The sequence below is a fragment of the Sinocyclocheilus anshuiensis genome, unplaced genomic scaffold (genome assembly GCF_001515605.1).
Source record: "Sinocyclocheilus anshuiensis isolate Anshui unplaced genomic scaffold, SAMN03320099.WGS_v1.1 scaffold971, whole genome shotgun sequence".
Classification (NCBI taxonomy): domain Eukaryota; kingdom Metazoa; phylum Chordata; class Actinopteri; order Cypriniformes; family Cyprinidae; genus Sinocyclocheilus; species Sinocyclocheilus anshuiensis.
Genome location: NW_015546059.1, coordinates 415467 through 430642, shown reverse-complemented (window position 1 = coordinate 430642; position 15176 = coordinate 415467). Strand labels below are relative to the sequence as shown.

The following is a 15176-nucleotide window of genomic DNA, read 5'->3' as shown; positions in this document are numbered from 1 at the left end:
TCACACTCTCTCACACACACACACACTCACTCTCTCACACACACACTCACACTCACACGTGCACACACACACACTCACACTTACTCACACACACACACACACACACACATGCAGTGGTTATGTGGCCACGTCGTCGCACCTATTAATGGAATGAAATGCAATTTGTTTGAATTCTCAAACAAATTAAGAACTACATTCGATTTTTATTGACTGAACGCAAGCGCTTATTGCGATAGAAAACACTGTAACGGTTTCCACTGATTAAGAAATATTTTTGTTTGCTTGGGTGGTAATATTAGGCCTATTATATTAATAGGGAAGGGGGCCCAAAAATTTGTTTTGCCTGTGTCACAAAAAGAGGTAAATCTGGCCCTGCTCACACACACACACACACACACACAGAGTCTCTTTAAGGAATCAGCACAATCCGTTTGCGATGTTTACGGAGCTCAGCAGTAAATGTTTGTCTGTTTCAGCATCTCTGTCATGTCTTTCTGTAGAACAAGATCAGTGAGCCTCTGATTGTCTCTGCAGCAGCTCCCGCAGATGAGAAAACGCAGGTAAACACGGCGAGACGACTGCGTCATTAACGAAACACTCATCATCTCATTAACGCCACATGCGATCATTAACATCTTTATCTCAAGTAGCAGCAGGACTGTTTTAATTCACGCATTGTTAATGTTTTCTGACTTCTGTAAGTGTGTTTTGTGTTTCAGGATCACGGCGGGATGCGAGACCATCTGAAATCCACAGCTCAGGTACGAGAGCATGTCATCTTGAATTATTTCAGGGTTTGACGTCAGTTATGAACACTTCTACTTTAACAATATACAATAGGCGTACTCTAAGAGATGTGATTTCCAGATTAATTACTGGAAAACCAGTCTGACCAGCTGTGCTTGTGATATTTTATTCCTCTGGCATCTCAGACAGTTGTATTAATAGTTTATACTGTATACTTCATAAGTGGTTTGATTTCATCAGTCATTTATTGTCTCTGCTGATGACTACAGAAGGCAGGAATTTTAGGAATACAAAACAAGATTATAGCACTCAGTCTGTTTGTCTGCATGCTTGTTTAATTACATGCAATTAAAAGAATATTACATGTTAAATATACAGTGTAGACACAAGTCTGGATGACTGTGTGTGTTAACAGATGCATGCCGTAAGCTGTGGGCATCGTTACCTCAGTGATTTCCATTGCTTTTAAGTGCAAATGTTGACATGTTTACGGTGCATATTCACTGTCAGCAAATGCATATGCATTTGTTTTGCTTTTGTTTGTTTGTTCTAAACCTAAAATAAAAATTAAATCTTAATCTAAATATAAATCTATATATAAAAAAAAAAAAAATAATTACTATGCAGGCTACAGATAACATTGTGTATTTAACTGAGAAGTTTCCTTTAAAATGTTTAAAAATGGTATTAAAAAAATTAACTAAGATATAATAAAAAAATATATATAAAATAACTAAAAATAATATACAGTAAATATACAATTACTGAAATAACTTAAAGCATTAAAAAGCTATACATCTAAGTCTTTGTTTTCAGAGAAGTGCATTTCGTCTTGTGGCACTGGCTTTTTTATACTTTAATTGCATGACTTAGTTGCTTTTTATGGAAGGTACTTTCCATAAAAAGGTAAGTAAAGTTACTTTTGAGTTACTTTTGCAGAGACATTGGTTAATAAAATGGGATTAAATGCATAAATGATATCTGTGTAATTTAACAGATTTTATTATTGCAGATTTGCGTCATATTCTGAGTTTGCATTTCACAGTTTTTATTCATTTTGAGGAATACTAAATCTGTTTTTGTGCAAGTGAGATGAGTAATGCATGTTAGTCTAGAACTAGAGTAACATCATGTTCACACAGATTCCTCTCAACATGCAGACAGGAGAGCTTGTCAGTCATTACATGGAAAACAAAGTAACTGGTGTGACCTATTTGATAAAGTAACTAGTAGATATTTTCTTGTAAACTAAAAAGTAATGTGTTACATTACTAGTTACTTGAAAAAAAATAAAGAAATCTGATTACGTAACTCATGTTACTTGTGATGCATTACCCACAACACTGCATAGCTAGTACAAAAAACAAAGTGCCTTCTATTCAAGATATTGTTTATGAAAACAAGTTGTAAAATCTCCTTAATATGTTTATTATTTGCTATTTTGCAGTATATGATCACTTTGCACTTTAATGATCACTCTGATTGCTGGTATTAGGTTATGAATATATCTCAATAAAACTGGGAATGCATGAAAATTCATCATCAGAATCGTAATAATTTTGTTTATTTGAAAAGCATATTATTTTCAAAATATCAGGTACAGATTATTTTGGAAATATGACTAACATACAGATGACATTTGAGCTGGAGCTTCGATGGACTGTTAAAGCCTTCATTTACATCCAAGAACTCTTGAGAAAAATTCACAACTTCCATACTTGAAACTTGATGCATTGAGAATTGTTTTGCAAGACTGAGAATCAGAAATCCATCACTATATCGATAATTGCATTTTGTTTGTTTTATTTTACAGATAGATCAAACAGCAGAAACAGATGTCGCCGTCTCCGGTGAAGGAAACCATCTGGACAATGAAGATGTGTGTTAACATTTCACTTTAGTCCTTGATTGCTAGTAATTCACACATTTTTTTATATGCACATAGTCTGTTTGGTGTCAGAAACCTGAGTTGCGTCTGACATTCACAGGATGAAGATGGTCTGCTGGCCTGGTGGAGAACCGTGGAAGGTATTTCCTAAGTTAAGAGTCGTGATCTCAAATGCGCTTTTGTATTTGAGTTTGCAGAGATGGGTTTTTGTTTTATTTCTCAGGTTGGAGTGAATGGAACGAGTCAAAGCAATTTAATGAGAAAGATGGAGAACGGTGAGAAAGATCTACATTTTCCTAGTAAAAAAAGGCCCTTCTTGAAGTGTTAGTACAATATATTTTATTTAAACCAGTGGTACAAAACTGGGTAGTTTTTGGCACTTTCTTTGTGGGGAAAAAAATAAAATAAATATATATATGTATATATTATAGACATGATTTGAAAAGGTTAAATGATCCTAAAAAAATTCACACTTGTACTGTTTGTGGTCAAAAATGACCACATTGGAAATGAATGGGAAGCAAATTTCACCTAACGGAAACGTTTGGTACTGCACCCAAGCAAAATCTTACTGACAGCTACATTTTTGAGATATCAACTTAAAATTTGGAACACAACTTCTTTAGATTGATGGCTTTGATTTTAAAACAGTTTCAGAGTAAAACACATCTTGCAATATATATATATATATATATATATATATATATCAGAACAATTTTTTTTTAAGCTTATAAGGCACAAAAGCATCAAAAAAATGGAAACCATTAGGAAAGCAAAATGGAAAAGAATTCACTATATCAAAAACAATATACAACATAGTAAAATTTGAAAATTGTATGTTTGAGCATTTTCCATAACAATAAACTTACACTTCTACATTTTTTTTATATCACATTTTTTGAAACGTATTTCACTTAAACAATAATCTGCCAAAAAAGTATTTAAAAAGGGACCAAACTTAAAGAAATAGTTCACCCAAAAATGTTGTAATTTACTCACCCTCATGTCGTTCCAAACCTGTATAAGTTTCTTTCTAATGCTGAACACAAAAGAAGATATTTTGAAGAACCAAACAATTGTTATGGAATACTATGGAAGTCAATGGGGACCATAAACTGTCTGATTACCAGCATTTTTCTTTTATGTTCAACATAAGAAAGAAATTCATGAAGATTTGGAACAACATTTTTTTTCATATATATATATATATATATATATATACACTAAAATATAGTACATGAAAAAAAAAATCATTTGACAGTCACACAAGCAGCACCAGAGGGTTAATAAACATTTTTATTTTAGCTAGTTGCCAAAGCAACATAACTCATTTTCATTTAGTTGAAGTAGGCCTAGCTACTAAAATAACTAAACTATATCTGAAATAAAATTTTTAAAAGCATTACACAAAACTAAATCCTTAAGTGCAATTAAAATGAAAACAGAAAATATAAAGATAAAAACTAATTACATATATTATTCACAAGTGGTAATTTGCTGGTGCAGATTAAGGTTTCTGTGACATTTGTGAAAGGCTGCATTGACTCTACACAAACTTTACCTTTGTATTGCAGCATATCTGCGTACAATCAAAACCAGTGTGACGTAAAATAACTTTTTGTTTCCTTCTCGCTCTCAGAGCGATCGAAGCCGCCGCTAACCGGGTTTTCATGGCCGCCAAGTTATTCGTTCACCTGCTGACTCAGCGCGAGCCGTCGCTGCAGCGGCGCATACGGGAGCTGCTGTCGCTAGCGGACGCCGCCGACAGTTTCCACAGGAAGACGGTGACCGCGAGCGTGGGCGGCGGGGTGGCCAGCGTCGCCGGCAGCATCACCACCATCACCGGCCTGGTTCTGGCGCCCTTCACCTTCGGGACGTCCCTCATCGTGACGGCGGTGGGCATCGGGGTCGCGACCGCCGGCGGAGTGACGTCAGCGTCGGCAAACATCACCGATACGGTTCACTCCAACACGGACAGGAAGAAGGTGGAGAAGATGATCCAAGATTATCAGCATGAAGTTAAAGTTATTAAAGAATGCTTGGACTTCCTCCAGGTGAGGCACATTTATTTATTGATTGATGACTCTTTACTATATTCTGTACAATTCTGTCTCTTTTACTGTCATTAATAGACTTTTATAGTTTTCATTACTATTTATTTTATACCATTTTATTTTCATGTTTTGTTTTTATTAAAATTTTAGATAAAGTTTTTTAGTTTGAAGCGTTTTGTCATTTTTTTTAATTGGTTAGCTTTTATTTGTATATTTTATTTTTATTTTAGTTTTGTTAGTCCTTATTTCTTTTACATCTGCTTTATATATACATTTACTATTATATCAGAAGAAGGATAGATGGTATTATTTTAACAGTATATCTGTAAATTAATTATAAATAGTATATTTTATAATGATTAATACAAAATAATAGTTTTTATTATTTTTATATTATTAATATTATTATTTTATTTATTTATATATTTTCATGTTAAAGTATTTTTGTTGCTTGGTTTTGCCTCTTTTTTTTTTTGCTTTTATTTCTTTTCATATGTTTATATAGTTTTTTTTCTTCTTTTATTATTATTATATTTGAATGATGGAGCAGTTAAAATGACATATACATATATACGCTGAGATATATAGAAATATTTACGTAGCTTGAAAGCACAGGGAGATTTACTGTACTGTACGGAGTTATTTTGGGCCAGTTTGCTTTGCAGTTTTCTGTTTAGTCGAGTTTTGTTTGCAGAATCACGGGTAATGTAGGTTTTCACCAACAATTCCACTGTTAAATGATTATTTTAAAAATAATGCGGACTGATGGCTTTGACTAAAGCATATATCATCGATTAACAACCTCGTAGCTTACAGTAGGTTTGTCTTTAATGGTTTATAAGGTACCGTTAAAAATCAGTTCCCCTGTGGAGAAAATTAATAGGATTTTTAAAGGGATAGTTCACCCAAAAATGAAAATTAGCCCATTATTTACTCACCCTCAAGCCATCCTAGGTGTATATGACTTCCTTCTTTCAGATGAATCCAGTCGGAGTTATATTAAAAATTGTCTTTGATCTTCCAAGCTGTTTAATGGCAGTTCGTCAGTCCAAAAGAAGATGCCTTGAGGGTGAGTAATTCATGGGCTAATTTTCATTTTTGGGTGAACTAAACCTTTAACTATCTTGTCTCTCCTCAAACGGTTTGCATCGCTGTAGGCCGGGATGGAGACTCTGGAGGAGTGGCACTTCGAGCAGTATGTGGACAGCATCTCCAGACGGGCTCTGAACCAGAACGTGAAGCACGTGCTGAAGGAGGGCGGCCGGGCCGGGAAAGCGCTGCTGGTGAACACCGACAGCCTCATCAACACCGTCCAGGTGCTCAGCGTGGCCGGAGGAGCCGCCAAAGCCGCGCAGGTCATCAGCGTCACCAGCGGCGTCATGTCCGGCCTCTTCCTCGCCCTCGACGTCTTCTTCCTCGCCAAGGGCTCGCTGGAGCTGCGCAAGGGCGCCAAGACAGAGTTCGCCGCCAAGATCAGAGAGGTTTGCAAGGAGCTGCAGGACGGACTGCAGGAGCTGAAGAGAATCCAACTACAGCTGCAGAAAACCATGGACGGGGTTGAGATGGAGGAGGAGGAGGATGAAGGTGATGGGGATGAAGAGGCAGGAAATAAATCAGACCCAAAAAAAGAGTCCAGCTAGAAGAATAAGCATTGATCATTATCCTGAGCAACAAGTCTCTTCTGCTCATCAAGGCTGCAATTATTTGATCAAAATACAGGAAAAAAATTAATATTGCGAATTATTATGATGTAAAATAAAGTTTTTCTATTTTTAATATACTTTAAAATCTAATTTATTTCTGTGATGCGCAGCTGTATTTTTAGCATCATTACTCCAGTCTTCAGTGTCACATGATCTTCAGAAATCATAATAATATGCTAATTTATTATCAGTGCTGGAAACTCTTTGCTGCTTAATATTCTTTTTGGAACCTGTGATACTTTTTTTCAGGATTCTTTGATGAATAAAAAGTTAAAAAGAAGAGCATTTATTTAAAATAGAAATATTTTCTAACAATATACACTACAGGTCAAAAGTTTGGGGTCAGTACATTTTTATTCTTTCTTTTTTTTAAATAAATTAAAACTTTTATTCAGCAAGGATGTTAAATTGATAGGAAGTGATATAAAATATTTATATTGTTAGAAAAGATTTATATTTTGAATAAATGCTGTTCTTTTTAACTTTTTATTCATCAAAGAATCCTGAAAAAGTATCGCAGTTTCCAAAAATAATATTTGTCAGCACAACTGTTGCCAACACTGATAATTCTAATAATAAATCAGCATATTACAATGATTTCTGAAGGATCATGTGACACTTTATACTGGAGAAATGGCTGATGGAAATTCAGCTTTGCATCACAGAAATACATTATATTTTAAAGTATATTAAAATACAAACCATTATTTTATATTGTAAAAACATTTTTCAAGATTACTGTTTTTTTCTGTATTTTTGATCAAATAAATTCAGCCTTGATGAGCAGAAGAGACTTCTTTAAAAACATTACAAGTCTTACTGATCCCAAACTTTTGAGCGGCAGTGTATGTATGCATATATGTATGTATGTGTGTGTGTGTGTGTATAATATATATTATAAATATAAATATTTCCTCTTTTTGCCAAAGGTCATAAGATGGTAGACAGTAATTAAAATAAAATTTTAACTAAAAATATATATTTTTATTTATTATTATTTACAAATAATTGTACAAATTTAATTTGTTTAAAAAGTCACTTTAGTTAAAAGCATCTGCTAAATGCTAAATGCATACATGTAATAATAGCTATCAAGTAAAAATTAAATATGTATTTATATTGTATAATATAAATATAAATATTTCCTTCATTTGCCAAAGGTAATTAGATGGTAGACGGCAATTAAAAAATATATATTTTATTTTAATAAATAAAATTATTTTTATTTTGTCTTTTAAAATAAATCAGTTTGTAAGTCGCTTTTGATAAAAGTGCCTGCTAAATACATAAATGCAAATTCATATGAAATAACTATCCAATAAAATGTCAAAAATATGCGTTTATAATATATATTATAAATATTTCCTCCATTTGCCAAAAGTCATTAGACAGTAGACGGTAATATAAAATAATAGTTCTAATTAGTGAAAATAATATATTTATTTTGTATTTTCAGTTAAATTACTTTGGATAACAACATTTGTTAAATGCATAAATGTAAATAAATATAAAATAATAAGTATCAAATACAAATAAATATGTATTTATATTATACATCATAAATATAAATATTTCTGCTGTTTGCAAAAGGTCATTAGACAGTAGTTTAGTGCAATGCTAGTGAAATGCTTATTTTTTTGGTCAAAAGTTTCTGCTAAATAACAAGACAGCTTGTTTTTATATCTATGCAATGAATAACGTAGTGCCATTTTATTTTATCAGAATTTGTTTTTCATATGATTCAAATCACTTTTTTATAGCCTGGGCTATAATAGAATTTTGCATTCTCTTATTTATTATTCCCTTGCCTTTAAATCTCTTAATTGATCAGGTATTATGGGTCTGTGTTGCATTTCAGCTCGTGTATATGTTGTTAAAATAGCGCACAAACAGCAGAGCCTCGAGTTCCTTTTCTCAGCGCTGATCAGGAAGCCCAATCGCAGTCGTTTGTGATTTCTGGACAATCAATTCATCAATCACACAGTTAAAAGCTAGTGCCATTGTTCTTTCTGTCACCACTAGACTCGAACACTGAGTAAAAACTTCAACTTCAACATCAATAGTAGGCGGTCAGTGGATTATTAACCCAAAAAACAAACAAAAAAAAACCCTGGGTTAATTACATGCGACTGAACTAAATATAATCACCAATCCATCACACATACTTGCTGAGAAAATCCCCGGAAATGAATAATTGTACAAGACGAAGAAGTCACTGACTAGACAAAACGCGTCTTTAGAAGTCAAGTCACATTTATTATTAATAAACAGCAACATAACAGTATTAATGTTGCAAATGTCTTAAATTATGAAACAAAATTCAGTTTCAGCAGCTCCACAGAAGACAACAGTGTCATCATTCAGTTTAGTTTTATTCTGTTCAAATCGATGATATTACTAAATATGCAGTGCATTTTAATAATCCTTTTTATAAGTTACTTGCTGAGAAAATCCCCGGAAATGAATAATTGTACAAGACGAAGAAGTCACTGACTAGACAAAACGCGTCTTTAGAAGTCAAGTCACATTTATTATTAATAAACAGCAACATAACAGTATTAATGTTGCAAATGTCTTAAATTATGAAACAAAATTCAGTTTCAGCAGCTCCACAGAAGACAACAGTGTCATCATTCAGTTTAGTTTTATTCTGTTCAAATCGATGATATTACTAAATATGCAGTGCATGTTAGTTTTACTCCCCGTCATAGAACATCAGTCCGCAGCGGTTCGTTCGGTCAGCCTGATCTAAATGTAGGATTGTGTTTCTGTGTTTCTGTGGTCTTGTGGTTCATGTACACATGGAGACTGACGTTTGTGGCCTTTGTCTCGCTGTTTTTCTGTGTTTTTAAGACACTGTGACAAGTTAAAAATAGTTTGCATTGAATAGTTTACTCTCTCTCTCTCTCTCTCGCTCTCTTTTATTTTATTCTTTTCTTTTGGATTATGTCACTCTTTTTCAGTTTCTAAAGGAATGTAGGGTGTTGCATTTCCTAGAAATAACATGTTGTGTGTTCCGGTTAGTCAGGCGGAGACGGGCGGGTTTATAATGTTGTGCGATGTGGTTTAACCAACTATACCAGTATTTCCAGCAGTTATTAAAAACTGCTATTGTGTGAAATCATGACGTTGGAAACTTACGCAGACGCTTCACTGTGACTGTATTAGGCTACTCACTGATGAGTCTTTACTGTACAGGCTTTTTATTTAATAAACAATATTTGATTTGTTCATGCATGGTGATGGTTGGTTATACTATTGTGTTTCAAAGTGTCTCTGATTATACACATTTCAACTACCAATTCAATTTGCTCTTTTATTGTAAGATTATTTAAGTTTTCAATAATAAACGGGTGTCCGCTCAGATTGAAGATGGCATTTGATTTTTGTTCAACAGCATTTTTTCTTGAATCAGCTTCCTTATTCATTTACAAGAAGAAGGTGTGATGTTTGTGGCGATTCGTCGGACTGATTGACCGGTATTTCGATAAGCAAAACCAAGCATGCTAATTTGCACGTGGTTTCATTTTCTTGTTTTTTACTTTCTAAGGGTGCGGCTTTAAATGCTGTTTGCACACTATTTGTCAGTGAACCGTAAAAGCTTTAAAGCACACAAAACATGTTTCTGCGTTCTTGCAAACAGAACGTTTGTGAAAGAATGAATGTCCGACACACGGAAGTTCCAGAACCTCTTTTTCATGTCAAATATGTCTGTAAATTCAATTCAATTCAAGTTTATTTGTACATTAATCTAGATTTAAACAGAGAGAGTGTGTCTGAACCCCGAACGTTATCAGGAAGGCTATTCCAGAGTTTGGGAGCCAAATGCGAAAAAGCTCTACCTCCTTTAGTGGACTTTGCTATCCTAGGTACTACCAAAAGTCCAGAGTTTTGCGACCTTAGGGAGTGTAACCTTAGGGAGTGTAAATACCTGTATATTTCAAAGGAATAAGCATTTATGAACATTTCAGTTTCCTTTACGTCAAGCCTTAATTGTTCACTTTCACGTCTTCAGTGTCTTACAGGCCAATGATTTTGAATGCAAAACAAAATTGCACAATTATCAGACATGTTCCAGGAATTTTCTGACCCAATTAAGAGACAAGTCAGTAAAATGAGTTGTTGTTGACTGTCATTTTAGACCGGGCCATTCACATTCCAGTCACATGTTTTAAATGATTGTTGTGCAGTTAAACCCAGAAACCGAGCGCAATAGTAACTCTTCAGTTTTGTCAGCCATAAACAGTTTTGACCGATCACACATTCAGCTCTGCCTAGAAAAAAGTGTGATAAAAAGTTTTAAACAAAGATGTTTTTATTAGTATTATTCCAATTGACATTTTATAGAGACATTAAAGCGTTTTCATGTCCAATATTTGGTTTCACTTTACTTGAAGCCTTTGCGTATAATGCATTATTAAGGGATTCATAACGTGCGTTATGATGCATTATATCTTCATATAAACAATTAAAATTATAACTTTTGCAGATCCCTTGTTACATCCAAAATGGGTTGTTTAGATATGTATTATAATGTATTATCACTAGTTTATTCATGAGGTCATGCAATGCTTTGAGAACGCATAATTAATCCATTAAAAATACTTCTATAATGCATTATATACAGCGCTGGGTAGTAACTGATTACATATAATCTGGATTTTATTGATTACATGATTACATATTATTCACACAAGCGTTTGTCTTTGGAAGGTTTTTGTCTTTCAAACATTAAAATGCACAAATTCACGTAATTTCCTATTTACATTTAGGGATTCCCTTTTATTTATTTACTTACTATTACATACAGTATATATATATATATATATTTTTTTTTTTTTTTTTTTTTTTCTCTCTTCATGGTTCATGAAGGTAAACATCACTAACCACCTAAACTCACTTACCCCCTTTAGTTCCTTTAGAAACCTTGCCATAATGACTTAATTGTGCTAATAACAACTAATGGAATATATTTTCATTCTATTTGTATTTTGTACATTTATATCAATGGTGTTTATTTAAAATATATCAATATCATCCTATTTAAATCAATGTGATAAACGGGTTAGGTCACAATTAATCTTAAAGTAATCAAAAAGTAGTCTGATTATATTATATGGAATCTGTAATGTAATGGATTACTTTACTAACTACGATTTCCGTCACGTAATTTCGGATCAGTATGTGTGGGTAATCTACCCAGCACTGATTATATATAAGTAAAGAATTACACAATATATTTCTTCTGCTGTCAGATTTTTAATGCTTTTTGAATATTACTTAATGAAAATGTTCAGTAAAAACTACTGTATACTGAAAATATAGTAAAAAGGATTTAACCTAATAAATTAGTTACATTACATTATGCATTACATACAAAATAACTGCACTCCATATAAAACTTATGATAAGTGCTAAAGCAATTATCTTTCTGAGTGTTCTTTTGAAACAGGTGAGTCAGTGAAGACGTCTGCAGGTGTGACTTTATTTCCTTTTTTAATTAGCTACACAAGTGCAGGTGAGGAGGAAGAAGGTGGATTTTACAGAGGTGTGTCTCGGGGTTTTGTCGCTTTAATCCGAGCTTTACCATCACTATTCAGAGTATGTTCCATCAATGCTGTGTCAGGAAACGTCTTAATGTAAATCATGCATGAAGTGAATGAGGCATGAAGCAGCCGGTGAAACCCATCTGTAGTTTCCAGAATGACGCATATGTGCATATTCCAGAAATACCTTACATGTGACCCTGGACCACAAAACCAGTCATAAGGGACAATTTTTTGAAATTGAGATTTATGCATTATCTGAATAAATAAGCTTTCAATTGATATATGGTTTGTTAGGATAGGACAATATTTGGCCAAGATACAACTATTTGAAAATCTGGAATCTGAGGGTGCAAAAAAATCTAAATATTGAGAAAATCATCTTTAAAGTTGTTCAAATGAAGTTCTTAGCAATGCATATTACTAATCAAACATTAAGTTTTGATATATTTACAGTAGGAAATTTACAAAATATCTTCATGGAACATGATCTTTACTTAATATCCTAATGATTTTTGGCATAAAAGAAAAATCAATAGTTTTGACCCATACAGTGTATTTTTGGCTATTGCTACAAATATACCCCAGCGACTTAAGACTGCTTTTGTGCTCCAGGGTCACATGTGAGATGGAGGAAGATTTAGTGACGGAGGCAGCTTCATAATTCAGTTTGTCTCAGTGGAAGTATTAATTGTTAATTAGCGGTGGTTGCATTATTTCGTGTCGTGTGTTTTATATTTAGTGTGTGACACTGCGCCTTCGACATGTTTTATATCGGTTTGTGAAAATGCTGTTTGTGGTGAGCTTTGATTTATCATGTGTTCACTTGTTTTGGTGGTTTTCATTGGTACAAAAGAGTTATTAGTATCTGTACATTTCACAGAATTTGTATAGTATAGTGTATATATATATATATATATATATATATATATATATACACATACACACTCACACGCACAGAATATATATTGAGAGAATGAGGAAGGAGGAAGACAGTTGTATGACGTTTATATTAAAGCTTTGTGAGGTCTACATGAACCAGTCGGTTCATTGTTGCTCATTTACCTGCCAGTATCAGGTTACTCCCAGTCTGTCACGTCTATACTACAATACATACCTTCTGATTTCATCTGGATGGATTTGATATAAATGCATCTTTTAATAAGCAAAGTTTGAGCCAAAGCGTCTGTCACAGAACTGTTGAGTTTGGATGTTTTATCTTTGTGAAATCCGGCCAGTTTGGGGATTTTTTTTATTACCTTTTCACCTTTTAAGTCGTTTTTAATAAAAAGTCACACATGAAGTTTGAAAAAAGATTTTGATGTCAAGCTCATGTTAGTCCGGAGGGAAATGCATGGATCTGAATCAACAGATAAACTCCAGAAGCATCATTCCCAAAAACAGCCCTTTTCTCCCGCAGTAATTGACTTTGCTCGTGCTGGCGTGCATATAATACGCAGTTCCCTTTCAGTCGTCTAAGCGAGATCCCAATTCGTCGGTCATCCGACGTGCCGTCTCCGTTCCCTCCTTCAGGGAACGAGGGTTACCATACGTAACCGAGACGTTTTCACGTGCATATGATACGCAGTTTTGCCGTACATATAATACTCACCTGCCACACCACTAATCCTAAGCATTGCGTATCATATGCATGCCAAAGTCCATTTCTGCGTATAAATAGTGCGCCAAATAGATATAGAAACTCGTGGTATTGATACGCACTTTCATGAGATCGGGTTATGTAAAGATTCCCTCACGGTATTTGACACTCTCTGATCCTTCATAAAACATGCATCAGGAGAGACAGACGGCAGGCTGTGTTCTAATAATAGTCATTGTTTAAACAGATTTATTATGAAATAAAACAAGACTTTTTCTGAGAGAAAATATCATGAATGACAAATTGTCTTTACATGTTTTATGCATTAATCAAACAAAATGTGTGCCTAAACAAGTCAAATAAACAATTTATGAATGATTTTGCCGTGTTGATTTTTAACTGGTGTTTTAGCATTGTTTTTTTGGTTGCATGAAATTAGGCTACCGTGAACGTAACGGATAATGGACTGGCAGAAAATGACCATTTCTATGGATTTTTTTTCCTTACAGTGAAGACTTCCCAGCAAGCAATAGCCGTCATTTCTCCGTCTCTGTTAAGTATAGACCCGACATAGTCCGGCTATGTGTAACCCACTTCTAGCCCAAATAACCTTGAATTATAGTCAAACCTGATTCACTGTAGTTTTTGGCCAGACAGCGCATGAGATGGTTGATATCCCATCATGTTCGCAGCGTCAATAATATCTAGCCCACCTAGCGAAATCGAGGCAATCTGTGGTCTAATTTTAACGGCTTGGCTATAGCCCTATACCAGTAACCAGACCAGCGATGGGCATAGCCAAAATAGCCTTAAAATTGTTTACATGTAATTTTCACCCACGCAGCTTTTTATTGAATGCAAGTAAACTTTTGTACTTTCGATACTCACGTCAGTATCGATATATCGATACTTCGGATCGATACGCCCATCCCTAATGACTACTGGCAACACGAGAAATGAGAGTTAAAGATCAGTGTTGTGTTTTGAATTTTGCTTTTACACGAGAGAGCACTAAGTTTACCTGTCGGAGAGCAGCGGGGACAAAGTCCATCATTTATTTTAATTATTATATTGAATTTATGACTGAACAAAGGCTTGTTAGATACAGAGAGAGCATGCGCTAATTGAATAGAATATCTTTGTCATTGTACAAGTAACGTTACAATAAGATTTATTTTGAAACTTCCAAATTGATAGAAAGCTTAAGAATACAAATAACTTAAAATGGCAATATACAATTATCAATTATAAAAAGTTTGCAGCAGTATTAAAATAGTGCAAATAGCTCAGATGTGCAATGCAGCATTAAAACCTAAACAGTAGAAACAGAAAACATAATGAAATAATACGGTAAGAGTGAATTTATTATTCCATGTACATTTGAGGTTAATGCGTTACTGGGCTACTTTTTTATTACAGCAGCTTTCACTGTGTTGTTATGAAGTCAGTTATGCCAGAAATTTTGGAGGCAGAGACAGATTGTGGGGGGCATTAATAGGGAAATATTTAAACTGTTGGAAATAAGAGTTTTAAAAGGTTAGTGATGGAAAACTTGCAGGTCAATGGGCATCAATGTTTAAGGTTGGTAAACACGTGTACACAGATGCATATAATACTACCCGCCTGACATTGGCATGT

General features: G+C 34.0%; 1 protein-coding gene across 1 annotated transcript; it reads left to right on the top strand.

Annotated features, from left to right (window-relative positions):
- Positions 1-359: 359 nt before the first annotated feature.
- apold1b (apolipoprotein L domain containing 1b) lies at positions 360-6403 on the top strand. The gene is made up of 7 exons (XM_016500627.1): positions 360-560; positions 720-761; positions 2561-2626; positions 2736-2775; positions 2859-2910; positions 4275-4689; positions 5847-6403. Exons 2-7 carry the CDS (start codon positions 732-734, stop codon positions 6327-6329), a joined length of 1086 nt encoding a protein of 361 aa, XP_016356113.1. The 5' UTR covers positions 360-560; positions 720-731; the 3' UTR covers positions 6330-6403.
- Positions 6404-15176: the final 8773 nt, after the last annotated feature.

Bases quoted from the DNA above. Each gene is read 5' to 3' on its own strand.
- apold1b (XM_016500627.1), top strand. From the start codon at position 732: ATGCGAGACCATCTGAAATCCACAGCTCAG. The intron at 762-2,560 runs GTACGAGAGCAT...TTTATTTTACAG, and splicing joins ATCTGAAATCCACAGCTCAG to ATAGATCAAACAGCAGAAAC. The intron at 2,627-2,735 runs GTGTGTTAACAT...TGACATTCACAG, and splicing joins ACCATCTGGACAATGAAGAT to GATGAAGATGGTCTGCTGGC.